The sequence below is a fragment of the Phanerochaete carnosa genome, assembly GCF_000300595.1.
Source record: "Phanerochaete carnosa HHB-10118-sp unplaced genomic scaffold PHACAscaffold_8, whole genome shotgun sequence".
Lineage (NCBI taxonomy): Eukaryota > Fungi > Basidiomycota > Agaricomycetes > Polyporales > Phanerochaetaceae > Phanerochaete > Phanerochaete carnosa.
In genome coordinates, this window is record NW_006767635.1 from 2,132,067 (window position 1) to 2,156,776 (window position 24,710).

At 53.2% G+C, this 24,710-nt stretch overlaps 9 protein-coding genes across 9 annotated transcripts; 7 read left to right on the forward strand and 2 right to left on the reverse strand.

Annotated features, from left to right (window-relative positions):
* The first annotated feature begins 388 nt into the window (after positions 1-388).
* Positions 389-1,805, forward strand: PHACADRAFT_176851 (uncharacterized protein). The gene is made up of 5 exons (XM_007399115.1): positions 389-966; positions 1,026-1,091; positions 1,132-1,367; positions 1,428-1,550; positions 1,573-1,805. Exons 1-5 carry the CDS (start codon positions 924-926, stop codon positions 1,597-1,599), a joined length of 495 nt encoding a protein of 164 aa, XP_007399177.1. The 5' UTR covers positions 389-923; the 3' UTR covers positions 1,600-1,805.
* Positions 1,806-2,744: 939 nt separating this feature from the next.
* PHACADRAFT_186898 (uncharacterized protein) lies at positions 2,745-4,689 on the forward strand. Its single transcript, XM_007399116.1, has 8 exons — positions 2,745-2,824; positions 2,887-2,940; positions 2,992-3,078; positions 3,140-3,632; positions 3,691-3,914; positions 3,967-4,344; positions 4,399-4,447; positions 4,499-4,689. The coding sequence occupies exons 1-8, from the start codon at positions 2,760-2,762 to the stop codon at positions 4,577-4,579; spliced, it is 1,431 nt and encodes a 476-aa protein (XP_007399178.1). The 5' UTR covers positions 2,745-2,759; the 3' UTR covers positions 4,580-4,689.
* Positions 4,690-5,996: 1,307 nt separating this feature from the next.
* PHACADRAFT_261505 (uncharacterized protein) lies at positions 5,997-7,789 on the forward strand. The gene has a single exon (XM_007399117.1). The coding sequence runs from the start codon at positions 6,428-6,430 to the stop codon at positions 6,890-6,892; it is 465 nt and encodes a 154-aa protein (XP_007399179.1). The 5' UTR covers positions 5,997-6,427; the 3' UTR covers positions 6,893-7,789.
* A 2,980-nt stretch (positions 7,790-10,769) lies between these two features.
* PHACADRAFT_261507 (uncharacterized protein) lies at positions 10,770-11,718 on the forward strand. The gene has a single exon (XM_007399118.1). It carries the CDS (start codon positions 10,915-10,917, stop codon positions 11,413-11,415), a length of 501 nt encoding a protein of 166 aa, XP_007399180.1. The 5' UTR covers positions 10,770-10,914; the 3' UTR covers positions 11,416-11,718.
* Positions 11,719-13,672: 1,954 nt separating this feature from the next.
* On the forward strand, positions 13,673-15,694 carry PHACADRAFT_186901 (uncharacterized protein; the record flags this gene model as incomplete). Its single annotated transcript, XM_007399119.1, has 3 exons — positions 13,673-13,697; positions 13,786-14,660; positions 14,719-15,694. 3 exons carry the CDS (start codon positions 13,673-13,675, stop codon positions 15,274-15,276), a joined length of 1,458 nt encoding a protein of 485 aa, XP_007399181.1. The 3' UTR covers positions 15,277-15,694.
* A 77-nt stretch (positions 15,695-15,771) lies between these two features.
* Positions 15,772-17,281, forward strand: PHACADRAFT_149780 (uncharacterized protein; the record flags this gene model as incomplete). Its single annotated transcript, XM_007399120.1, has 2 exons — positions 15,772-16,659; positions 16,704-17,281. Exons 1-2 carry the CDS (start codon positions 15,810-15,812, stop codon positions 17,279-17,281), a joined length of 1,428 nt encoding a protein of 475 aa, XP_007399182.1. The 5' UTR covers positions 15,772-15,809.
* A 397-nt stretch (positions 17,282-17,678) lies between these two features.
* On the reverse strand, positions 17,679-18,164 carry PHACADRAFT_100010 (uncharacterized protein; the record flags this gene model as incomplete). Its single annotated transcript, XM_007399121.1, has 3 exons — positions 17,679-17,915; positions 17,974-18,042; positions 18,093-18,164. The coding sequence occupies 3 exons, from the start codon at positions 18,162-18,164 to the stop codon at positions 17,679-17,681; spliced, it is 378 nt and encodes a 125-aa protein (XP_007399183.1).
* A 378-nt stretch (positions 18,165-18,542) lies between these two features.
* PHACADRAFT_261509 (uncharacterized protein) lies at positions 18,543-20,270 on the forward strand. Its single transcript, XM_007399122.1, has 14 exons — positions 18,543-18,586; positions 18,658-18,732; positions 18,781-18,785; positions 18,847-18,929; positions 18,987-19,006; positions 19,056-19,104; positions 19,155-19,375; positions 19,427-19,460; positions 19,511-19,580; positions 19,633-19,709; positions 19,764-19,770; positions 19,829-19,902; positions 19,955-20,088; positions 20,144-20,270. The coding sequence occupies exons 1-14, from the start codon at positions 18,565-18,567 to the stop codon at positions 20,164-20,166; spliced, it is 894 nt and encodes a 297-aa protein (XP_007399184.1). The 5' UTR covers positions 18,543-18,564; the 3' UTR covers positions 20,167-20,270.
* A 155-nt stretch (positions 20,271-20,425) lies between these two features.
* PHACADRAFT_212064 (uncharacterized protein) lies at positions 20,426-24,709 on the reverse strand. The gene is made up of 19 exons (XM_007399123.1): positions 24,179-24,709; positions 23,955-24,128; positions 23,866-23,898; positions 23,789-23,808; positions 23,425-23,736; positions 23,230-23,374; positions 22,881-23,176; positions 22,802-22,832; positions 22,558-22,753; positions 22,160-22,508; positions 21,916-22,106; positions 21,763-21,862; positions 21,606-21,714; positions 21,237-21,552; positions 21,165-21,179; positions 21,046-21,115; positions 20,880-20,994; positions 20,790-20,828; positions 20,426-20,733 (listed from the first exon to the last, which is right to left on the reverse strand). Exons 1-19 carry the CDS (start codon positions 24,348-24,350, stop codon positions 20,594-20,596), a joined length of 2,823 nt encoding a protein of 940 aa, XP_007399185.1. The 5' UTR covers positions 24,351-24,709; the 3' UTR covers positions 20,426-20,593.
* Between the last annotated feature and the right edge of the window lies 1 nt (position 24,710).

A 24,710-nucleotide genomic window follows, 5' to 3' on the forward strand; every position in this document is an offset into this window, starting at 1 on the left:
CTTCTGGCAGCTAGCAGTGGCTGCTGATTTTCCGTCTTTTTCATGACAGACACGATCTTGCGCAAGCACTACTTGAGACGCTGCTCGCAACCTTAAGTCCGTGCTATGCACCGTTCGCCCGGGTTCGCCGTCTGTTGCACCCGCGATATCATATGGAAGAAGTCACTGTAACCACTCTCAGGCTTCTGATTTTGTGCAAGCGCACTCGGCAACCCGCCGGTCCATCCGCATTAGTACGTCTACTATGTCTCCCGAGTTCCCTGCGCGCCATTGACATCATTTCTTCCCATATACTTACTCGCACTAGCGTCCCCTCCCTGTAGGTTTAGGACCACAGCGGCTTTGCTCTCTATAGTGCCGGAACGCGCGCGAAATTGAGGCCCCTCATTATTCATGAGATATTCTCTCGACGCGCACGAACAATCACCGACACCATTGCCGCCAGCCACCTCGGGGCCGCTCTAACCTACCGGCAGCTTGGCGAGACTTCCGATGTGATGGCATGCGACTTATGCAAGAACGGCGTAACGAGAGGTTCGAGAGTCTGTGTTCTCATTCGGCGCTCGCTGGAGATGCTCGTCGGGATTTTTGGCATCCTCAAGTCGGGCGCATCGTACGTCCCAATAGATGGCGGGGCCATCACTGACCAAACACTCGGCTATGTATTGAAAGACTCTAGCGCAGCTCTTGTCTTCTGCATGCCCGCGTTCTTCCATCGTGTTCCCGAAGGAGCGGAAATTTCGCGCCTAGAGGATTTTATGCTCGCCACCGTGACTAGCTATCGCACGGTATAGGAGTGCGAGTCGACCCATTCCTCGAGGAGGGTTCCTATTCCGACGAGGCCTACGTGATCTGTACTTCGTGTCTGTTGTCGTACTTAGCGCATATGTCCCTTGTTGAACGTAGCCGTAGACACCACTCGCATGCCCAAGGGCGTGAGCATATCTCATGGGAATGTGACAAATCGTGCGTACCATAGTGTGCTACATTGCGTCCGCTTACCATCCGCCCTAGGTCGTCCACAGTGCTGTGCACCGACTCTGGTAACCTCAGCATCTGCCCTGGAACCAAGGTATCGCAGCTGTTCAGGAGTCAGCGTAGCGTTCGACATGTGTGCTTGGGAGATAATAGGCTGCCTGCTCAACGGTGGGACGCTTATCGTGCGGGGCCCGAGCAAGCCGGATTGGGAGACCGCGCTTCGACCCGTGCACGTCGTGATCGCAACGCCTACAATCTTTCAGTGCTACCGCGCCGTAGACCATCCAGCCATCCGTATTGTCGCAACCGCAGGAGAACCGTGCCCGCGAGCACTCGCAGATGAATGGTCTGTGAGGAAGACATTCTTCAACTGTTGTGGACCTACGGAGGCACGCGCGTCGAAGCAATCAAAGGAGTTCCTATTCCCGTACGCAGGCGACATGACGCAGACTGCAATTGTCAGTATGACGCATTGCGTCAAGCGCGGGACATCTCTCTCCATAGGCACCCCAGTTCCCAACACTCGTGTCTACACCCTTGACGAAGAGTTTCGGCCACTACCGTTGGGCTGCGTTGGCACGATGTGGGCGGCAGGCGCCTGCGTGTCATTGGGCTACTTAAATAAGCCAGAGCTAAACCGGCCGCCGGGGCGGCAGCAGTATCGCCGCGATCCGTTCTCCGACGGCGGGTGTGCATTTTCCGTTCATTCTTGTATAGTGCTCTGAAATATGCGCACCAGGCTCATGTTTAACACCGGTAATCTCGGGCGTTGGAATCAACATGGTGAGCTCAAGCATTTTGGTCGGCTGGACGACCAAAGGTCAAGGTGCGCTTCTCAATACTCAGACGAATCGCGCCCTGTTTTCTCATTGTATATGTTTGCTGCTGATATAGGGAGTTCGGGTTGAGCTCGATGGTGTGACGGCAGTGATGGAAGCCCACCCGAGCGTCGTCAAAGCTGTCTCTTTTCCGATCGGGACAGAGCTTTGGGGCTCTATCAGTCTCTCCTCCGTGCCCATTGAAGAGCTCAAAGTGTTTTTTCAGGAGTGCCCTCCGTGCTATTCCGTTTCATCACATCGTCCCCACGGATTGTTTTCCGATGATAGGGCACGTCTGAGTCAACTCAGATTGAATATTCGCATCTGTGGCTCATCTTATGTACATAGCACAGGCAAAACAAACAAGCGATTGCTTCGTATACTGGTCACTAGCGGCAGTCCACTAAGTGCGACGGAGAGAGCGTCATACCCAAGGACTCTCGTACAATATCTTCTGATATCCATACTGCTACTGCTGTGGCATTTCCGATAGATGAGCGGTAATGTAGCCTTAGATAGCTAGATTTTCCTAAATACTGCTTTTGTTGGTACTGCTATCTCTTCATATTCTCCCCACAATCCCACCGTCGAAACACCGAACGCCGAGCGCCCCGGAGACGGAGGACATGATCCCGGTGTCGCGGGGGCCGCTATGCACTAACGCTGAATTCTGTCATGTGTGCACAGCGGAAAAACCTTAACTTAACATTACGTCACAACGAGACGCTGCAATTACACGCAGTAGATCCAGTTCCTTGGCGAGTTTTCTCTGGCGGTAGCGATATGACTTGCTCGATATACAGCCCACAGGATTTGGATAAGAGGCGCAAATTTTGTATGATCTTCCGCACTCTTCGTCACCGTCTGCGAGAACTCTGGTAGGCCTCGGTAGTATATCTTCTCGTGCCATCCCCGGTAACAACGACTCACTAGATCTCAGCCAACCCCAACGTTTCAATCGCTATGCTTACTCCTACACCTCGCGTTCCTGCCGGGTGGACTGCAACTAATGAGGCGCTCTATGTCAGGTAAAGTGTCCGTGAATGCATCCCAGTTTTTTTGGCAGAGATTGAGCTAGATATGCCGCTAGGCCGATGGTTGGCTCCGAGTCCGACATGGCCTGGGTCGCTCGCGCACTTGACGGGTACGTTGTACAGCGTTTACGTAACCATAGTAGATGCTAACCCCTGTATAGAGAATGGGATTGCTGCCTCGGTTTCACACTCGCCACAAATATCGCCGACCTCCCTGGAGCTGTCACAGAGGCTTTGGTTCGCTTGAGGTACGTCATGGCGGGATTATCGGCCCGGCCCGGGTAGGCTACGCTCACAATCGCCCTACAGATTTTTCACTCCCCTCATTGCAGCGGATGTGCAGCCCCGCCCGGAGTTTCCGGACAAACTGTTCTGGGTATATAAGCCAATGAAAAGCAAGGAAGATGCCCTCGCGTGGGCCAAGGCAACCCTCACCGTACACGAGACTACCGCGACAGACCAACAGATAATCAACACCATTACCGGCACCCGGCTTCCGTACCACGTCCTGGAACATGACCAAATTTTCGGTTGTCACCTCGTCCTGCGTCCGAGCGGCGAAAACGCTCTATTCATGCATGGGACCCATGCTCTACTCGATGCTCGTCCCTGCTTGAACGCCTTCCGACGCCTGTTCCAAGCAATCGTTCATCGTGACGAGGAGCCCTCTCTTGATGAGCTCACATACGGTGCCGAGGTCTCTAGCCTCCCTGTAGACATTGTTCAGCATGTTGGCCCGGATCTACTAGAGGCGGCGAAGACGAGCGGATTTCAGCTGTCGGAACAGCTTGACAAGAGCCGGGTTTGCGTTTCCTTCGTTTATACCCTAGTGTTGTTAGACTCAAACTTGAACTGTGCAGGGCTCAATTGGAGTTGCTCCCCAGAGGGAAAAAGCCACTGTGCACGCTCGCTGTGAGCGCGTCGGAGCCGGTATCGATGCTGAAACGACGGCCTGCTTGCTAGCCGCCTTGAAGAAAGAGGGGTTTACCGCGACCCTACTCTGCGATGCAGCGATCGCTCTTGCGACAATTAAGTACAACGCTCACCTCGGCGTTGACTTGCAATATATTCACGAAATTACCGTGTACGTCTGCACGTCGCACTTCCAGAAATATTCGACGCTAATACCTTACCAGAATCTCACTTCAGAGATACTTCCCGGTCGACTATCCAACTGAACAGCACTTCGCGTCAAGTTTAATATGTGTGCCTCTCGCCGTCTCTACATGCAGCATCAACAGAGAAAGGCCCCTCCGCGATCAACTCATTGAGACCATGTCTATCCTGCGCAAAGAATATGACGCCTATCTCGAGCAACCGACTCTGCCCTTCATCAATATTGTGGCTGGTATTATGCCATATCCGGGGAAAGTAGACTCCCACCGCCCCGTCTTCACCAACATCGGCGCCGTCGATTCCTTCGTTCCGCCCATGTGGGGCGGAAAGGGCGGCGAGCCGCACCTAGAGCTCCGTGAGATGAAGCTTGGACTTCGCATCACCGCGAGTCCATCCCCGTGAGTATAAGGAAAAGGTATGTATGTTCTACAACGGACTGACGTAACTCATAGAGTCCTGCATGCATGGACGTTCCGAAATGTATTCCAGTGGCAGATTCAAGTGAGTTTTCGCTTTGACATTACTCGGAAAGGGTACTAACAATAATACTAGTCCATGGATATATATGATGCGGAGTTCCTACAGGCGTTCCTTGACGAAGTTATTGCAACCATGCTGGCTATTTTGGAATAACAATGGCACTAGTGCACGCCTTAACAATTAGTAGCTTTCAAGTCGGAGGTGTACTGGTACTTAGGACGCATTGTCGATGCCGAAATATGCCATAAACTTGTGATCTGGTCACGATTAATGCTTGAACGGACAGAGAGAGCCTCATTGATATCCTTAAATACCCAAAAGCCATACAAAAGGCGATGCTCGCGCCATACTCAAGCCATCTGTCACTATATCGTCACCTTGCCATCGACCTGAAGACTCAGATAACCCTCAATACATGGGTGCTGCTCTCGCCGAAGGCCTAGGCTGGCCGCCAGTGACCGCTGTGGAGGAGGATTCAACGTACGGGTCGGCGCTCGATATATGCGGGGCTGTTAAGCTTCGTTCTATACAACCAGTTCTTCGTAATACGGAGGTATGTATTATGGTAGCTAACGGCAGCGCACATCCAATTGCCTCGCGTGTACCAAGTACATAGCTCGTAGCATTAAAAACCGGGTATAGCAACAGCAAATTCTGGCGAGTGGTGGAAATATTAGGCTTCGAAGGGTGAACAGCTCTCACGCACACGATCAGGATAACTCGAGTCCAAGAATGTTTCAAATCCGGCAGCCAGTCTGTTCACGGAACGTGCTCGATGAATACTGAGGCGCGTGGTCGCAAGATGTGCCTGCATGCGGTGATCAGGCAGTGATGTTCTTTGAAAAGGCGGCGTCCGGGAAGTAGCGAGTCCATTGATATGAGCAGCGCCCGAGTCCTGCTTTCTGAGTATGTCGCTCCTGGCTCGTCTCCGTGTCTTCCATCCCTCATCTCCCCTCTTCGGAGACCTCGTACTGGTGTGTACCCCACATCTGAACAAGTGCTAATGTTCGACACGGTAGGAGCACGTCTGCCTGAAGAGCTCGTCCACGCCGTCCTAGTACGACTTGATGACTGCAACGAACTTGAATGGCGAGTGCCACAGAAGCAAGGCCTCGCTTCTTGCAGCTTGACTTGCCGTTACTGGGCCAAAGTCATCAGGCCCACACTCTTCAGTTATCTCACTCTCAGCAGCGCGGAGGACGTATCCCAACTGCTCGCGTTCCTCGGCGACCATGACTTCCTAGGCCGTCCCCTCGGAGACTGCACTATCGATATGCATCTTACCGAAAACCAGGTGTCTTCCGGTACTCCATGGAGCCACCATTTCTTTCTGGGGATATATCAACAGTTTCCCCTTGACAATCTTGTCACTTGGATCATAACGGGCTCCCCATCAAATGACCAGGTTCAGCCGACATCGAGGATGTTGTCGCTTCCGTCCAGTCCGCTTCCCAAGGCATTACCTATGTCTACAATGTGTTTGGGCAGCGTCATTCTTTCTGGCCTCCCAGTGTCATCTGTTCGCAGTCTGTTAAGCTTTGTCAAACTCCTGCAAATCCTGTCGCTTAAGCTTGACAACGTCGTCTTCCCAGAGGGGAGCCCTAACCTTCGATATCTCCCACAAGAACGCTCCTATCCTCGCAACCCGCTGAGGCACCATTGTTACCATTCTTTTCTGATTCCTGAACTGCATCAGGGATTTGTCGAGCCTGCTGTTCTGGGTCAAAGTATCCAATGCTCTTGGTGCCAGCCAGCGTTACCCGCCATTAGACAACAACAGCGAACAACTGGTAGCAAAGCATCTTCACCTTTTTGCGTCACTCCACTAACGCGAAGGTAGCATTTTAAGGCTAAGAGTCGACTGTCGCAATCCGTCACGTGGCGAATATGTGAGTGCTGATGCGCTGATGTCCAGACATATATACGGAAAACACCGACAGCGACGCCCGTTCATACATCTGCTATGCCGCCTTCGCCTGTCCAGGCGTTGCTGACACCATCATGACTTCGCTACTCGCGCAACTAGAGGCCGAGCTCGTCGACATGAACAGCCCCGACGTTCCCATGCCGAAAATCAGCTGCAACGCCAGCGGCCCAGGCAGGGCTCTGATATACAGCGTACTGGAAGAACGCATCCTAGTGCAACATAGCATGCGTCCAACAAGGGTCTACTTGAGGACCCACGAGCCTTTCGGAGACTTTGTCGTCGAAGACATCCTCTCCGCACCGACATCCGTCAGCTGGGACGATGAGGCCATCCCGCTCAGCATCGCTCAGCGCGCAGAATGGGTGCTGCGCGGGTACTCCGAGAAGAGGACCGCCTACCTGCAGGGGCTGCTGCACGCCGCCCTCGAGGCCAGAGCAACGCGCTCTGAGATGGACTCGTGCGCTGTGGACGGAGCGGCAGGACAGACGCACGAGGTCGTGGAGGATGAGCATAAGGAGCAAGAGGTCGCAGAGTGGTGAGACGATAAACAATTGACTAGCGATCCGGGCCAGGAGGCGCAATGCCGGAGGAAGGGCAACCCAGGATGCATCGTCGCCATGGATGGGCGTGTACGTTCGAGCCAGGTCGTTTGCATTGCTGAAAGGGAATGAAGAGCCGTTCATAGGGCGGATGGAGCGAGGGACAAGTGATAGTGAATCGAAAAAAGCGTATTCTTGGGCCGTCACGCGTCTAAGTTTGCTGGCGAGGATGCTTTTCTTCTATCATAGCAAGTCGTTCGTAGTTTCCTCATACCTGCAACGTCGTGTGTATCTCGATTTCCTACTCTCTTGATTACCATACTCGGCTCGGTTCCCTTGGGCTCATACGTTCCTGTTGCTCGACCTTGGAGGATTTTCGGTAGCTACGAACTCGCTAGACAACATGCCCGTGTACTCATTTTGTGATCACGATGTATTCGACTGACAATTGCTTGCCCTTGGATTCTCAGCTGCAACTAATCTGCACGTATTCAGCCGTCGGTACCTCGTACACGAGAAGTCATCTGTGGGATAACGCGCAAGGGATCTCAAATCTTCGGCTAAGCGAGATAACAAAGGCTGTTTCGCAGACGCGGCGCGATACGTCGATCGACCCCGTCGTAGATGCCAACAGCTTGGCGAGTGGCTAGAAAGCGTGAACATAAGTGTTTGAAACCCGAGTTGATGATACCCGCGATTACTCCAAAGCGATATCCCGCTGGCGGGAGATCTTCGTCCGCGACCGAAGCTGCCTCGCGATGAACAAATTGCGAGGCTTCGCGCTGCACTCGAGGGCAGTGTCGCGACTCGCTTGGTCAGATGCCTTCACCGGGTGTCGGATTTACCCACCACTTATGCCTTTGCGCTGTATAGGCAAGCTGCTATGGGTGAGTGAATCAGCTCGTTTTCAGTCACAGTGGGCGCGTTTGCGCACCTGACATTATAATCTCAGCAGCACAGCCATATTTCCATCCCCTCGCGCTTGACATCCACACTCACCCCAGCCTGCAATCTCCTCCTCGCACCCTCCATCTCTCTCTAGGCCACTTGACTCCCTAGGCCCTTTGTGGGCCCACTCAGCCATCTGGTCATCGATTTCCATCGCGGTCAACAGATCCGTCCCCAGGCTTATGTTATCGAACGCAACCACGGGGCATCTACACTTTCAACGATGAGGAACATGTTCTCAGACTAATAGCGGCTGATACTAGCTTAGTGACGTACCCACAAACATGCCCTCTTCGTTGCCTCTTCGCCATCCAGAAGGCCAACAAACGCACATAAAATACTCCACATATCAACAGAGAACTATGCATTATCTGCTGTCTTTGAGTTCCAGGTGAACGCGGGACGCAAGGATGTACGACGCGAGGGTCGTTTAGATGAAAGAGGGTATCGCCTTGCAAGTCGATACGCATGTCGCCCGAGATGAGAGACGAGGAAGGCTCTCAGACAGCCTTGGATAATCGAATAGCCGAAGACGAGCCTGAGAAGGCATGCGGTTGCAGTTAGACACAATTCTCGCTTTGCTGGTTGAGTCTCTGCAACGGAGACTAGTTACAGTGAGACGTCGCCGGTGTTGAAAAGTTGTGAGCGAACCTTGCAAACTCGGTGTCTCTCGTACACGATGGTATTTCCTTCTGGGAAGTGGAAAAACTCAGATGTTCACTGAGCCGCTGGCATAACAAAGCAATAGAAAGCTGGAGTAGAGATACGCAGCAAGCACGTCTTCGGCCGTGCCCCTCGAGCTCATGTCGGGAGTCACGTGGGGGCGCATCTGATCCGCTTCGACGCTCGAGCCAACTTCGACGGCGGTGCCCTGGAGCAGGTCCAACAACTGGTATTTCGTGCGCAGCAACCTTCGCCCTTGGACTCGACAGGAGTCCTCTGATCGTTACAGATGCTGGGATAGAAAAGAGCGTACCCGTCGTAATCATGGCGAGCGGAATAGCTAACAGTAAGGGAAACTCGCTAAGATCTCCTGTTCTGGCTTACCATTGATATTGACCTGAAGATAGTCTTCTACGTGCGGGTGCTGCTCTTGTCGAAGGCTTAGGCTGGCAGACTGCTCTAACGCACGAGTCGCATATGCTCTTGCTTACTCCAACATTCGCCACCGCGGCGGAGGGAAGGAGTGTACCATCAGTGCCTCTGACTGAATGGCTTGCCATCAAGTACGCGTCCTGTGCTCTTGACACAGCTCTCTCCCGTTACTGCCGAATGCGAGCTGTGTCTGCCGTCCTTGCGCGCCGCCCTCACTGCGCCCTTCGTCCCTTCACCAACCTAGCTCGCTTCGGATTCCAGAGTCCATGGCTGCACTGCACTGGGCAGGGCTTTCTATACACGGTGGGTTTGCTCCCGCATTACCGCGAACATCCCTATCGATCCACACCCGATGTGGGACCAACAGCCACTGCCTTTATCTCAGAATTCTTCGAAGTTGCGACAGATACTCTCGAGTTTTGGTTTCACCAGCTTTCTTTAATCTTGTCCGTACGTACTAGATGTACCTGTCCACTGCATTACGCGACGACTCCATGTTGATACACATCATGAGCCGTCTGTAGACCGAAACTAGATCTCAATAGAGCACGAGTTCTGGTTCGTTCTTCCGATCTGCCTGTATATGCTTATGCGCACAACTCCCTGCACTGGCGACCTGATTCTGCACCACGTCTGTCGGACGTCATGCTGGAAACGCGGCGGAGACCCTTGTGAAGATCACTTAGCTGGAGCTTGCGGCAATTTGAGAGCGTGCTGCCACGATGGCGAGATGCTGTCATGCACACGCACCGGCAAAGCTCGCTGAGGCAATGTTCGGGACGTAGCGGGTTCTTTGACACGTGCTTAACCCGTACCACTTCCTGTGCGTTTTTCCTCTGATTCGCCTCTGCTTCCTTTAACACTCTCATCGAAGAACTCGTAGCGGCGTGTTCTGTACGTCTAAAATGGTGCTGATATCCTACGCATTAGGAGCACGCTTGCCTGAGGAGCTCCTCCACAATGTCCTGGTACGACTTGACGACCGCGAATACCTAGATGAAAGACCCCCAAAGCGAGGCCTTGCCTCTTGCAGCTTGGTATGCCGCCACTGGGCTAGGATCATCAGGCCCATGCTCTTCGAGCATCTCACTCTCAGTAGTGCGGAGGACGTCTCCCAACTGTTCGCGTTTCTTAATGCTCGCGACTTCCTGGACTGTCCCCTCAGAGGCTGCGTTGAGGAAGTGGATCTCGTTGAAGACCGGACACCCACTAGCACCCCATGGGGCCACCATTTCTTTCTGATGTGGTGTCGTCAGGCTCTTCCTGGCTGGGTTACTTGGGCCATAACCGGCGCCCCAATAGATGACCAGGTTCAGCCGCCACAGAAGCTGTCATTGCTTCCTTCCGCTCTGCTTCCCAGGGCATTACCCACGTCCACAGTTTATTTGGCCCGTGTCGTCCTGTCCGGGCTACAAGTACTATCCATTCGCAGCCTTGTAAATTTGACGAAGTCCCTCCAAATCGGGTGGCTCAAGCTTGACGACATCACTTTCACGGAGGAGATCCCTAGCCCTCGACATATCCCGCGCACACACTCCTCTCTTCGGAACGGGCAGAACGACCATTATCTTCTCATTCAAAACTGCATCAGAAGGTCCTCGAGCCTTCCGTTTTGGGTCAACCTTTCCAACGCTCTCTTCGCCAGCCAGCGCTGCCCGCCATTAGACGACGACAGTGAGCAGTTGGTCGCGAGATATTTCCATCTCTTTGCGTCGCTTCATCAATGCGAAGATAATATCTCAAGGCTGAGGGCCATCTATGTTCATTGCGGGAATGGCATTTATGTGAGTACTGGTACTCTTTATGTGGCTTAGGAATGGTAGTAATAATGCTGAAAATAGGACTACGAATACTTCCTTCACAAGTTTGGAACAGAGGACGAGTTCGCCTACGTCTATGTTTCAAAACGGACCGGAAACAATGCCCGTCAATATATCGACGAGGTCAAATTCAGATGTCCCAACGTCGGTGACATCGACATGCCTTCGCTACTCGAGCAACTAGAGGCCGGACTCATCGACGTGAACGACCCCGACGCTCCCGAACTATGCATCGAGTGCGAGAACGTAGAGACCGGCAGGGCCCTAATCCACGGCATACTGGAAGGACGTGTCTCGGCGCAGCTTCGCACGCGCCCAAGACAGGTCATCGTAGATATCGCCAGGCCTCGTCGCAGCCTTACTATCGAAGATATTCTGTCCGCACCGACATGCATCAGCCAGAACGACGGGACCATTTCGCTTACCGCCGCTCAGCGCACACAATGGGTGCTACGCAAGGACGTCTTCGAGAGGCGTAAATACTTGTCGAAGCTGGTACGTGCTGCTCGGGCAGCTAGAGTGTTGGCGGCTGCGGGCTCTGGAGCAGTGCCATGCGCTGTGAATGATGCCGAGGACGGCATGGGAGAGCAGATCCAGCAGATCACAGAGGACCAGGACGAGTGGGGAGGCGAAGACGTGTCGAGCGGCGACCCCTGCTAGGAATATCAGGGGTAGAGAGAGTCTATCTGCATCGTTGACGAAAGGAACACAAATGTGCACGGCCTGTTGGACAGGGTATCGGGAGGAGGGGTAGATGCGGTCGCAAGGCAAGGATGATGGGGAATAGGTGGTGGCGGGAAGATTGTCGTACAAATGTTTTGAGACCGTGGTCCAGTATACGCGACCCCCAGTCCAGACAATTTTCTCTTCCCCGGAAGGGTTTCTTGTAGCACCTGATGCAGTTACGTCATGTACGTATCAACTTTCGCAAATGCAGCGAATCTGCATCTACTCTGCAATAAGCATTCGAACTCAGAAAATGGCTTTCGCAGACTCACCAGCCGTAAAATTGCAAGCGAGGAGGTATGACCAGAAAGCGAGAGGACCAAAGATACCTCGCAGATATAACGCGAGATGTTAAGTGGAAACGTGAGCGTCCCTGCTGACGACGGTCCAGAGAGCCCGCGGCGGCTCGCGCAGTCAGAACCTTCACCAGAATATGGGGAAATGCTCGCCCCCCGAGGAACCAACGGAGACTTTCCTTTGTGATAGAGACCGGACGACAGCGAGGAACTCACATTTGCCGCCCCATCGTGCTCGAGGTGAGGCTGCGACTCGCCTTGGTCAGACATCTCCGTTGAGAATCTGGCTTCAAGTTGTCGACAAGCCTCCTATAATCTACGTCTTCGCTTCATACGGAACGAGCTGGTTAGTTACTCGCTGATATACGCAAGAAACTAATTCTTGCAAGTTCCCAACGACATAAGTACACGTACTGTGACATTCTCGCTGGAGAAGCATCAAGGCATGGCTGGGACTCAAATGTTCAATAAGCCTTCACAAGGATGTAATAAGGCGCGACAAAGAAAGCACTTGTGGGAATCAGCAACATTATCCGCGTGCTACTACAAGGCGCGGGAGATGCAGGGGCTGACTAGCGCTGATTTTTGGTCAGTTTCTTCTCTCTTCTCTCTTCTGCCTTCTTCCATCGTGACATCAGGCCGCGCTACCAGCAGTCTCTGACATTTCAACGTTACTTTCAACGTCGATTTTCAACAAGGAGAGTCTCTGTTGGGGATGTAATAACCGCAACGCGATTTATACTATCGGCTCTCTCGGCAATGCAACTCGGAGAGATTGGCAAGACGTGCATGGCACACGGTGTTAGGACATGAAGGGGGTGACTGAAGCGGCGGGATGGTGCGGGTCCGCTGATATGTTTATGCGACCGGGACGTGAAATCGTACGTGATTATTCCATACTGTGATCACGGGTGCTAAGTAACATTAAGCACGGTTTTCGCCTTGTTGCGATGTGAACACTGTCTATGCTGCTCTGACTACTGTACATATTTCTACTCCCATCCCCCTTCCAAGCCTCCCCCCCCCCCATCACTAGTGCCAGAACGCAGAACACCGTTTCTGCCGTGGCTATGGCGAGCAATACAGCTAATGGCGAGGGAAGAGCCCCTGGAACAGCTACCCATGGGCCCCGTAACTGGACGGAAGATAACCAAAACTTTTCGCGGCAGACTTAGGCTAGCTGATTAATCTGGTAATGGTGCGTCTGTCTTCGGGCTCAATACTTTCCACGATCGCTTCAAGGAGAACGGGCCAACATTGTTCGCACATCCTACGCTTTCGGCTCAACTCTGTTGTGCCCTGCCAACTACGCCTACTCTTTATAGCGTGCCCCATACACTGCTCTAACTGTGCTGTTCGTCTCTTGCAGGCTTGTCATGTCTTTCTTAACATCCATGGCTGTTATCACACTGGACGGCGAAGCCTCCTTTCCCGAGCGGGTCGCTTGCATTCAACTTGCGAATTCCAAGCCGCGGATATTTTTTCACCTGCACTTGGTGCGTAATTGGTGAGCGATGCCTTCAGCTGCCAGCTTCCCCGACATCACGACGGATAGTTATGGGCTTCACTGCTTCCTTGTCTAAGCACACCCAATGTATTGTCATGCAATCATACGATTTGTCTCTCCTGAGCCAAGTGTTCAGGGCATAACTTGTCTGATTCAAACGGCTGGGCCTGTCCTCTTCCAACAGCGCACCTTGCGCTTGCCGAAACGCGTGGTTGACTTGACTCAAGAATATCATAGCTGCTAGGCGCTGCTTTAAAAACGACGATTCGTCCCAAAGCTACTTTGACGAAGTCCAAGTTCACCCTTGCGTTCGCACTGCTGTGCATGTCCCCCCGAAAGCTGTTCGCGAAGCTATGTCTACCGTCCGGAGCTAATTGGCGCCATCGATATGCAATGCCCTGATAGCCACCCTGGTATGTACACCGACTCTTCGACTTTTCTCTGCACTCTCTCTTCGGAAGACCTGCCGTCCCCTCAGCGTGTTCTTTCTCTTCCAATTAGTGCTGATGTCCGATGTATTAGGATCATGTCTACCCGACGAGCTCCTCCATGCTATCCTGATACGACTTGACGACCACAGATTTAGCTGGGAAAGACCACCCAAGCGCGGCCTCGCCCCATGCAGCCTGACCTGCCGCCATTGGGCCAAGCTCATTAGGCCCATCCTCTTCGAATACCTCACTATCAGGAGCGCAGAAGACGTGTCGCAATTGCTGGCCTTGCTCGGCGTTCCTGACTTCTTAGGCCGCACCCTCCAAAGCTGCATTCGCTGTCTGGACCTTGTCGAAGATCGGACATCTTCCAGCATTCCATGGGGCCACCGATGTTTTCTGTGGTGGTTTCGCCAGACTCTTTCCGTCGACGTTACTTGGACCATAAGGGGCGCTTCAGCGGACGACCAGCTTCAGCAGACGCAGAGGCTATCGTTGCTTCCGTCCGCCCTGCTTCCCAGGGCGCTGCCTACGTCTACGGTACTTCTGCACCGAGTCACCTTGTCCAATTTACAAGTCCCATCTGTTCGTAGTCTGACGAATTTCATCAAACGCCTCTCGTTCCGGGAACTCACGCTTGACAACGTTGGTTTTCCGGAGGAGAACCCCGGGCACCTGCCGCGTCGCCGTCCACGATCTTCGCGAATCTCGCAAGACAGCCGTAGTCTTTCCGTTCTAAATTGCATCGGGAAATCATCGAGCCTTCCGTTCTGGATCACATTTTGCAACACCCTCCTCGCCGATCAGTTTTGCCCACGATTAGACGACGACACCGAGGCATCGTTGGCGAAGCACTTCCGTCTTTTTGCGTCGCTTCATCAATGCGAGGATGACATCTCAAAGTTAGAGGTTAGCTATAATTCCGAGTTCCCAGACGGCGAAAGCGTGGGTTTTAATCCCCTTTATGCAGCTGAGTCGTGGAGTGTACTAACGACGCCAATAGTGCTACGTATACTCCCTATACAGGGCTGGGACAGAGGACGAGTTCGCCGAAGCACGCATTGAAAAAAGGGCCGGTGACGGCGTTCGTCCGTATATCGAGCATGTCATGTTCGCATGCTCAGATGCGGGCGGCGTGGGCATGCCTTCCGAACTGCTCTCGCAGCTAGAGGCCGCGTTCACCGACATCAACGGCCCCGACATCCCTAGACTATGGATTAAGTGCGAGACCACGAACATCGTCAGGGTCCTGATACACGGCATCCTGGAAGGGTGCGTCTTATCGCAGCTTTGTGCGACGCACCCGAGAAAAGTCTCCGTTGACGCCCCCGAGACTGGTGCCTTTGCTGCCGAGGAAATCCTCTCCGCGCCGACATGTGTCAGCGTGGGCGATGAGACTATCTCGCTCACCGCTGCTCAGCGCGCGGAATGGGTGCTGCTCCTCTGGGACAGTCAGAGGGACGGCTACCTGCGGGAGCTGTGGGACGCTGCACACACGACTAGGGCAGCAACAAACACGAATTCTGAGAAGCAACGCACAGCCGGCAGAACCATCTCATGAGGCTGAATAGGAGCGGATTGACGAAGAATCAGGTAACAATTCCGACTAAGTGCGGTTTCTAGAGCTGGGACCCTCCCGATGCGTCGTTGAAAAGGACACGGACAGGGAGGCACACGGATGGCTGGATTGGGTTATCGAACGAGAGGTGGAGGTGGTCGACGTCACAGGACGAGTGCGATGAAAGGCAGGCGGTGGTGCATGAGCTGGTTCGTGTTCCTGAATAACCAGTGGTAGACGCTGTCTCTGCTTTGGTCCGCCTTTGGACAATTTCGGCGAATTGCGCGTCGATCTCCGAGTACTCTGCCAATGTTTCTTTTGTTTTCACTTCCCTAGTGGCCAAGTTTAAGAGTACTATGCTTTTTCTTAAATCTACTTGTAGCTGCCTCTTGTTATTAAGCTTAGCCCCACGCGCGTCTCGCGGGGCATGTGTGCTCAGAAATTAGCGACGAAACTATTCTCGTTTTCCGTCGATTTATCGTCTCTTCTTTAACCTCATAAAAGCACAACGGTGCGCTGCTCCCTTTATTTCACTGATGTCAGATAGGTCGCCCATTTACCTGCCCGGAGAGGTGGTGCATGCCATCTTAGTGCGGGTCAAGGATCGGGACGCAGAAGACGCGCTGCTCAAGCACGGCCTTACTTCTTGCAGCCTAATCTGCCGTCACTGGGCGAAGGTCATCAGACCTATCCTCTTCTTTGAATTGAATCTCAAGAGCGCAGACGATATCTCACAGCTGATTGAGTTTCTGAGCCAGCCAGATTTTCTGGGCCACTCCCTCCAGAATTGCATCCACATACTCAACATCGTCGGGGACCGGACGCCACAGAGCATCCCATGGGTCCACCAGATGCTCAGACTGAAGGGACGGTTTGCTTTTATCAATATAACGTTGGTCATGGAGGGCATCCCGGAAGCCGATCTGCCTCAGCCTGAGGCAAAACATATATCATTACTGCCGTTCTCCTGGCTTCCCAAGACCCTCCCCATGTCGTTTGGGTTTCTCAACGCCCTCACGCTCTCTGGCATGCGAGTGCCGTCCATTCGCGCATTGGTGGATTGCGTTGCACATTTGCGCGTCGGCGAGCTCACGTTGGAAAACATAACCTTCAGCAAACAGGAAGTCGAAGTGTTCAGATTTCGGCGACCCCGGCATTTTAGCCCCGAATTCTACCTGTCCATCTCCCACTGCTTCCAGGACACGGACGATCTTACGCGCTGGTTCAGGATATCTAATTTTCTTTTCGCCCGCCAAGGCTACATGATGCTTAATGATGTCGCTTGGGCATTGGTGGACAAGCACATACCTCTACTGCTTTCGTTAACTCGACACCAAGATCAAATTAAGCACATGAGTGTCAGGTCTCGAGGCTATTCAGGCGACGGTAAAGTCTCCTGCCCGCTTCATCAGATGAAAGCTGATGATGAGTAGAAGAGGGCTACGAATACTCCCTGCACAACCAGACCGAGGTTGTCGCTGAACTAACTGTGTACACGCATCGCCACCGCCCTGCGCACCCGGACATCAGATATCTCAGGCTCACGTGCCCCGCCATAAGCACCGCAGACATGCCCTCGTGCTTCGATGACTTCGAGACGGCACTACTGGACCTCAACGGAACGAATGTGCCACTCCTGACCATCATCTGCCTCGATATGGACCTCGTCAGGGACGTCATCGAGCTCCTGCGAATGGGGAGCATATTCCCGCACCTTTTTGGCCGGCTCCGAAAGGTTCACATCATGGCTCGCGGGCGAACGCGCTCGGTCCGTCGCGAGCTCACGGCTGCGGGTATTCACTCTTCGTTCGCCCCATTCACTCTAGACGGCGAGAGAATTACGCTCGATAAGGCACAGCGCGTGCAGTGGCTGCTCCGAAAACAAAGTGACGGTGGAAAGAAGGCATACTTGCGGGAATTGTTGCAGGCCCATGCGGTACGAGCAAGGTCGGGTACGAACTTGGAATTGGAGTCTGGAGGCAAGGCAGTCAAGTCTTCGGAGAGCTGAGGGGTGAGGAGTTTCTTCAGAGCACGATATCTCAGGAGTCGAAAGATCAGCATCGAATCCCTGGATATGATGGCGACCGCACTTCGTTCCCGGGCATCCTTAGCATACTGACTTCTGTACTGAGCCATAATACCTACAAAAATCATTTTCGGTAGTCCCTTGGGAGACAAACACTTCGACGAACTTGATATAGTCTGTCAGAATATCCACTGCAATAGTCTTTCACGCTTCATTGGCTTTAGTACGCAAAGCTCCTCCACAAGATGTAATGCCATGTGGTCATTTCAAACGTGGGATATACATGTGGTACGCTACATAAAGGGATAAGATCGCCTGGATTTCCTGCTATTACAGCACGACGCACCCAGCTGCTATCGCTTCCTCAAAGACATCTAGCCTACTTTTTCTTCTTTGACTTCTTCTTCTTGACACCGCCTGCGGCCGGCGCTCCAGCACCGGCTGGGATAATGGGGGTCGAAGCTTCTGCAGCAGGAGTAGCCGTGTCCGGGACCATCCCAGGAGCGGCCCCAGCATGCTGGGCGGGTTTGCGGTTTTGCATCTTCTGCATGAGGGAGAGGTTCAAGGCCTCGAAACGGTTCAGGAATATTGACGAGTACGTCTTAAATTTGAGACACTATATGAGTGGACATATTTAGAGACGAATCTAACTCCAGGATAAAGGAGGGACGCACTGTCGTGCCGTCTGTGATCTTCAGGACGAGCTTACCCTCGGACGCTTTCCATTTGACGCAGTAACGAGTCTACTAATGTGGTTCAGGGTATAGATGGCAAAGCACAACATTATACGCACTTTATTTGGTGACTTCTCATATAACCCCTCCGCCGCCTCTTGGAACTCCTGCCAGGACGAGATGTAGACCATGGCAGGCAGGTCTCCGTCCTGGCGCCGGGCTTGCGGGGTATGTCACGATAAGTCACGTCACGGTCACTTTTGTCACTACCGTGACATTCGCCGCCTTCAATGCGGCTGGGTCTTGGCTCTACGCCTCACTCTTGTCTACGGGATCGCTTACTGACGCGATATTCGTGCGACTAGCATACACTTTTGAACATAAAATACCCCTCGCTGTTTGACATTTCCATGGGCTGGAGAGACCGGAAGTCGTCCGTTAACGCCGAGGCACGCAACCCCGCTTTGCGCTCGAGTGTCGGGCGCAATCGAGGCGTAAATACGGCCTTGTCCTCGACCGGCTCTTCCCTTGACCTCTGACTCAACCTCCTCCACTCCTCTCTCCTTCAGCGGTCGAGATATTTTCTCCAAAATGGCAGTGCCAGAAAGAAAACGTGCGGACACCGTCTAGACGGCACTGGTAGTGGCTAGTGCTCCAAGTGACTCATTATGTTTTGCCCTCAAGCTCTGCCCTTCGTCGCGAATTTCGCTGCCGGTGCCATCGCTGGGGTGTCTGAGATTTTGACCTTCTATCCTCTCGGTGAGAAAGCCGCTTATGCCTCGCTGTTTAAAGGCTAAACCTCCGAAGATGTCGTAGGTCACGTCATTCTGTAAACCCCGACATGGTTCACGACTATAGTGGCTGCGTTCCTAGGTCAAAACGCGTATGCAACTTGAGACGGGCAAGTCCAAGGCGGGCTTGGTAGGAACCTTTCAGAATATCATCCGTGAAGAAGGGTGAGCAGCGTCCCGGTCACGCGACTAGGCTTTTATACGCTGACGCTCTCATTTCAGAGTCGGGAGGCTCTACAGAGGTGTGGTTTCAATTGCACTCAAGCGCAATGGTATGCTCACGTTGATTAGGCTTGGTGCCACCCCTTATGCTTGAAGCACCAAAGCGCGCCACCAAATTGTACGTTTTTTCTAGTTCTGGCTGTCTGAATCCCCATGCTTAGTCTGTAGCGCGGCGAACGACTTCTGGGGAAAGATCTACCTGAACCTTACGGGCCAGAAGAAGATGACCCAAGAGCTTGCCATCCTGACTGGTTCTAGTGCAGGTGCCACAGAAAGCTTCGTTGTCGTGCCGTTTGAACTCGTAAAGATCAAGCTGCAAGACAAGCACAGTACCTTCGCCGGCCCCATGGACGTGGTGAGGACTATCATCAGGAAAGAGGGACTGCTAGGTTCGCTTTTGAAATCTTTGTAGTTGCGTTGCATGCTTATCTGCGCATCAGGTTTTTACGTTGGAATGGAGTCTACGTTCTGGCGGCAAGTGCAGGGCTAAAGGTTGCTGTGCTTGTGCTGATACACCACCCCAGCCATTTGTGGTGGAACGCGGGATATTTCGGATGTATTTTCAAAGTGAGGGAAATGCTCCCGAAGCCCGAGGTATTCCGTCAATCTCTCTGCTGCTCTCCGCGGAAGTTGACGTGCTCCATAGTCAAATAAGGCGCGTCTGCTCAATGACCTCGGAGCCGGAACAGTCGGAGGTTTCGTCGGTACCGCTATAAACACTCCGTACGTACAATTATGGTAGGGATACCACAACTAGTAAAGCTGACATACCCATAGATTTGATGTTAGTCAATCCCCCGTCTTGCATGGTTCCCCATACTAATAGCTCTGATACGATGCAGGTCGTGAAGTCACGAATCCAGGGCGCCACGAAGGTTCCGGGTGTAGTGCCCAAGTATAATTGGACATACCCCGCGTATGTCATCTCTTTCCCGCACGTCGCCCTGCGCTCACGTACCGCATCTCAGGCTGGTGACTATTGCCCGCGAAGAAGGCTTCGGCGCGCTCTACAAGGGCTTCACGCCCAAGGTCATGCGGTTAGCGCCCGGTGGAGGCGTACTCCTGCTCGTGGTCGAGTTCACGTTGAACATCTTCCGCAAGGGTGCGTCAGTTTCGCATTCCTTATTTATTCCCGCAGTGCTGACGTTGCTGTTTAGCTCTCGGCCCGCCGTACGTTTAGGCTACCGTAGTGAACCTCGCTTGGGTATAGTTGCCGACGAATACACGAGAGATCTAGAATATTGTAGACGATATGTTGTGCAAATAGACTCGATATGTGCATTGCAGCTTTTAATGAGCTGGTGAGGTGATAGCGGTCTTCAGTGGTGATGCGTACTCTGGCCAGGCACCTGGTCGACGTGGGGTCGCGTTGCCCCCTCTTGTCCGACGACGGCCTTCTCATGGGCGTCCGGCAGGTACACTTATACTTTCTCGGGCCCATATTATAAGATTGCGTCACGACGCCTACACGCGCGAGTAGGAACTTTACCGGTCAAGCTGCTCGCGCATGTACCTCTGCATCAATCCCGCAGGCAAGAATCAGAGCGGAAGGCAGATATTAGTGTGGCTGTAACCCTCTAAGATGGAAAAGCATCTAGATATGTGATTTACGCCGCCTTCGTCTTCGGCAAGGGAGAAGGGGGGCCCAGGAGCCACTCGCCTAGAGCACATATACCCGCGGACCATACGAGCAGTAGGGAGCTGATGCAGAAGAAGCTAATCGTCTGACCAATCTCAAGCCACGAGCCTACCCACACACGTCAGCTTGGCACTCTCCAGGGATGCAAGGTTAAAAAGACGTACCGGTATCGGTGACATTGAAAAAGAACGTCAGTGTCATTACTAGTCGCCTGGAGGTCAGCGATGAGCAGGAGGATAGAGGGTGGTGCGTACCATCTGTCAGCGCAAGCGCGACCAAGAACAGGCTGAATGGCGGGAGGCCCAGCTTGTGATTCAGCTGCGCAAAGTAGACGGAGAGCATGACATATGGTGCGATAATTTTTAATATCTGGGTGGACAGCGATCAATAGACGTCTCCTCAGGTTTAAAAGGGTCGCACCAAGAGCGCACCCATGAGGAATGGGTTAAATATTGGAACGAGCCTATAGACGGGCTCTAGGTAGAACGATCTTTATGTTTTTGAGGAATACGCTGACTCTCAATAGTTACGGTACTCACGATATCGACGCAACACTGCAGCATAAAGTATTAGCCATCAAGCCATCTTCAGAATATCTTCCTAGCACTCACTTTCCCGTCCCGTAAAACGCGACTTGCACGAAGAATAAGAAGAACACCGCGATTCGCACATCATCCGCGCACGCCTCGTATCCCTGAGTGAGCTTGTTCTTGTCCTTCTTTGGCTGTGCCGAGCGGTGCTCCTTGAGTGCAGCCTCGACTCGCGTCCAGGTGAGGAGCGTTGCTGAGTATAGCGTGTAGAAGTGCGCTTCGACACTAATGGAGAGGATGACGAAAATAACGGCAAAGCCAAGGAAGAGCGTCAGGGTACGTGTCTCAGGCGTAAGCCACTGCGAGCGAAGCAGGAAGGGCACTGCTGTTGCAGTCACTGGTACAACGATTGAGTGCAAGATCGCTGCGACGAAATAAACGGGGACAAACTGAGGATGAGCCAGCCCGCGACTTGATTCGCTAGTGGCAGGCCAAGCTTGGCCCGAAGGCTGTGGGTAGAGCTCAAGGTGATAGCCATGCTTGCCAGGACAAGCGCAAGCTATGGACGGTCAACACCACGCTAGAAGCCAAATACGCTCGCACACACCTGTACGTACACAGCAATTTTTGTCTCCAAGATCATCTGCTCCTTGTAGAGGTCAAATAGGTACCAGCCCCAAGCAAGCATCACGACGCCTCCGCCCATGCTATGCCGATATCGTTAACAGAAGCTAGTGTAGGTACATAGCAGAAGACTTACATCCATGCAAGGCTCTCCACCTTGTCCACCGATTGCAGAGGGAACATCGCAGACCCGAGACACGTCACAGCCCACGCTGCCCAAAGTGTGGGACGCTCATAGATCAGCTTGCGCGGCCAGAATAGTGGCGGCCAAACAGCGCCAAGGATCACGAAGCCGACGCTCCATACCGAGCGATGGGTATATCCGAGCTGTCCTGCTCTGTGAACGAAAGTTCAGCTGCCAGTCGGACAAAGTGACGTACCACCATGCTCTCGAGCGCGGCAACGACCACACACATGCCGACGAAAATCTTCCCGAGGATTTTCGGTGGTGCCGTGAGGAACGTCCTCGTGACACTGCCACCGCACCGTGCGACCGCCTCGTGCCAGAAGTACACGGGAAAGACGGCATAAAGGTAGAGCGTCCATGGCGTATGCTGCAATGCGAACAGTAGGTACGATACGAGTAGGCACGACACCGAGAAGATGTCGATGAATTGCATATCCTCGAGTGGCTGCGCCCACGCTCGTGGTAAGACGTGCGCCGCGCTGAACGCGATCCAACCTGTGTACGCAATAAAGACGATCGTGCGAATTAGAGTCCGGTCGTATCTGACAGCACAATTAGTGATAAACGGATAAATAAGACAAGGAGACTGACGTCTCGAGGTATCGCAAACCAGCCAGCGTGTGGTCGATGAGTTTTGCGGCGGCCTCGCGCGCGTCGTCGTACCGGCCACGATTAACCAGGATCTGGATAACCTTGAGGGCTGACTGGCCCGGCTTGTCTTCTGGATCGTCGCTGTCGGAGAAGTAGGGAAAGGGCTTGTAGAATAGCGCGTTCGCGCGTTTGATCTCTGACCGGTGTTCAGCGGTTAGCGTTCGATCATAGGAGGAACACGCACCATGCTTGACACGGTAGTGCTCCAGTATGACCTTGATGTGACCGTTAGTTCTAATCGCCATTCAGTGGTATCGACATACCTCGGCGTTGACAAGCACGACCGTGGCTTGGTCTCTTGTCCCGCCAGGTAACTTCAAATATCCAGGTTTGGTGGGATCTACGTCGGGCACTACACCAACAGAGTTCACTGGCCAGTCAATACCGAGTATTGCGGACATTAGCGCAGCGACGTCCGCTTGTGAAACGTCGCGTCTGAATAGATGGTTCAGGCCCCATGGCTGTGAATATTCGTCGTGCGACGATGGTACAGTATCTGGCAGAGGCCCCCGAACTCCTGCACCCCACATAATCAAGGGCGTGCGGGTATTATCAGGGTCTAACAGAGTTATGAGCGCAATGAATAGATAGTGATGTACCGGCGGACCTCACCGCCGTCGCCATGGTTCCCGATGACCGACATGCCGTGGTCAGCCGTGAAGACGAACGCCGTGTCCTCGTCGCCGTAAAACTCGGTGAACAGCGCTTCCGTCTGCCGTACAATTGTGTCGACGACCTGGATGTTCGTCATGTATTCCTACCTCTCGCGTCAGCTTGCTATCCATCTTGTCTCGTATACGTGCGCACCTTCGAGTGCGGGCGGTACGAATGTCCAGTAGTGTCGAGTCCAAGAAGGTGCAGGAAGAACACCGTCTTCTCCTCGTGCAGCTGCGCAGAAAGTGTCACATTCGCCGTCGCGTTATGGAGCAGCGCGCGCAGGTGATCCAGCACCCACACGTCTAGCGCTGTCGCATCTTTCGTGAAGTCTTCCTCGTCCTCATGGTAACACCACATGTCGACCCTACCGGGCGTCGCACCTTGCGCAAACATGGGGAGAATATCCGGCGAGCCGAACGAGTAAGTGTGGCTTGATTGGTTGAAGACTGAGTCAAAGTGGACCTTTACAGTCTTCAGCTATTTTGTTCAGCACGCATAGCAGAAACATATATACCGGATTCGTCTTCCATCCCCCTGGCAAATTGCGCGTAAGTCTTTATTGGTTCGATGGACTATGGGAAAGCTCGTTACTGGTGACTGCGGACACGTCTTCGTACATCCCTCCTGTTTATGCACGCACAAATAAATTACTGTACATCTTCGATGCAGTACAGGCATACCGATGAGTGCTACATGTCCTGGACGACTCTCCGTCGGCACACGTGTGTGGGAGATCCCAAATGCTCCTCGTGTCTCTGCCACAGTCCGCAGGTACGGCGCAACCACCTCCGGAGAACCTGGGATATTGGGGAAGGGTTTCAAATTGAAGAGCAAGTCTGCTCTTAGACCGTCGCCTGCGAAGGTAGCTTAGAAGTATAAGACTGACGCGATATGCGTGACGTACCGACTATGAAGACTAAACGCTTTGCTCCAACAGTGCTCGCCTGGAATCCCCGCATACCATGGACGACCGGGCTCATGAAGTAGCAATCAAAAATAGAGCCAATGTAGACCAGGTGAAAGATTAAGCCTATTAGCAGCAGTTTTCCAACTGGAAGGCGTGTGGATGTGGCCATATTGCTGGGGTGTCCGAGATGGTGTTCTCTCGCGTCTGTTATGGACTGGAGGCAGGCAACATGTGAAATACTGTGATGACGAGAGTACCTGGGCAGCAGCAAGGAGTTGTGCAAGGATGAAATGACAACACCGAATAATGTGGAAAAAAGTCAAGTGAAGTCAGAGTGAAGTTGATATACGCTTGCGAGCCCGGAGGGTAAGTACAGCAAGCTATGATGGCAAGCCTGGTTTTCTTACCTATCTAAGCCGCAGTCGGAAACCTCGGTTTATGCACTAAGCCAGAGCTCCTTACAGTCTTATAGCTGTTACGGCCCATGAACGAGACCCCGCATACCCGCCGCCGCTTGCTGGACCTTGGA

Excerpts from the sequence above, each read along its gene's own strand:
- PHACADRAFT_186898 (XM_007399116.1), top strand. The coding sequence starts at position 2,760 with ATGCTTACTCCTACACCTCGCGTTCCTGCCGGGTGGACTGCAACTAAT. Across the intron at positions 3,915-3,966 it reads TATATTCACGAAATTACCGT|AATCTCACTTCAGAGATACT; the intron begins GTACGTCTGCAC and ends ATACCTTACCAG. Across the intron at positions 4,345-4,398 it reads ATCACCGCGAGTCCATCCCC|AGTCCTGCATGCATGGACGT; the intron begins GTGAGTATAAGG and ends CGTAACTCATAG.
- PHACADRAFT_261505 (XM_007399117.1), top strand. The coding sequence starts at position 6,428 with ATGACTTCGCTACTCGCGCAACTAGAGGCCGAGCTCGTCGACATGAAC.
- PHACADRAFT_176851 (XM_007399115.1), top strand. The coding sequence starts at position 924 with ATGCCCAAGGGCGTGAGCATATCTCATGGGAATGTGACAAATC. Across the intron at positions 967-1,025 it reads TCATGGGAATGTGACAAATC|TGCTGTGCACCGACTCTGGT; the intron begins GTGCGTACCATA and ends GGTCGTCCACAG. Across the intron at positions 1,368-1,427 it reads ACTGTTGTGGACCTACGGAG|ACTGCAATTGTCAGTATGAC; the intron begins GCACGCGCGTCG and ends GACATGACGCAG.
- PHACADRAFT_261509 (XM_007399122.1), top strand. The coding sequence starts at position 18,565 with ATGGCAGTGCCAGAAAGAAAAC. Across the intron at positions 19,581-19,632 it reads AAATGCTCCCGAAGCCCGAG|TCAAATAAGGCGCGTCTGCT; the intron begins GTATTCCGTCAA and ends CGTGCTCCATAG. Across the intron at positions 19,903-19,954 it reads TATAATTGGACATACCCCGC|GCTGGTGACTATTGCCCGCG; the intron begins GTATGTCATCTC and ends ACCGCATCTCAG.
- PHACADRAFT_212064 (XM_007399123.1), bottom strand. The coding sequence starts at position 24,350 with ATGGCCACATCCACACGCCTTCCAGTTGGAAAACTGCTGCTAATAGGC. Across the intron at positions 23,177-23,229 it reads CGGGAACCATGGCGACGGCG|ACCCTGATAATACCCGCACG; the intron begins GTGAGGTCCGCC and ends TAACTCTGTTAG. Across the intron at positions 21,715-21,762 it reads AAATTGCTGTGTACGTACAG|CTTGCGCTTGTCCTGGCAAG; the intron begins GTGTGTGCGAGC and ends GACCGTCCATAG.
- PHACADRAFT_261507 (XM_007399118.1), top strand. The coding sequence starts at position 10,915 with ATGCCTTCGCTACTCGAGCAACTAGAGGCCGGACTCATCGACGTGAAC.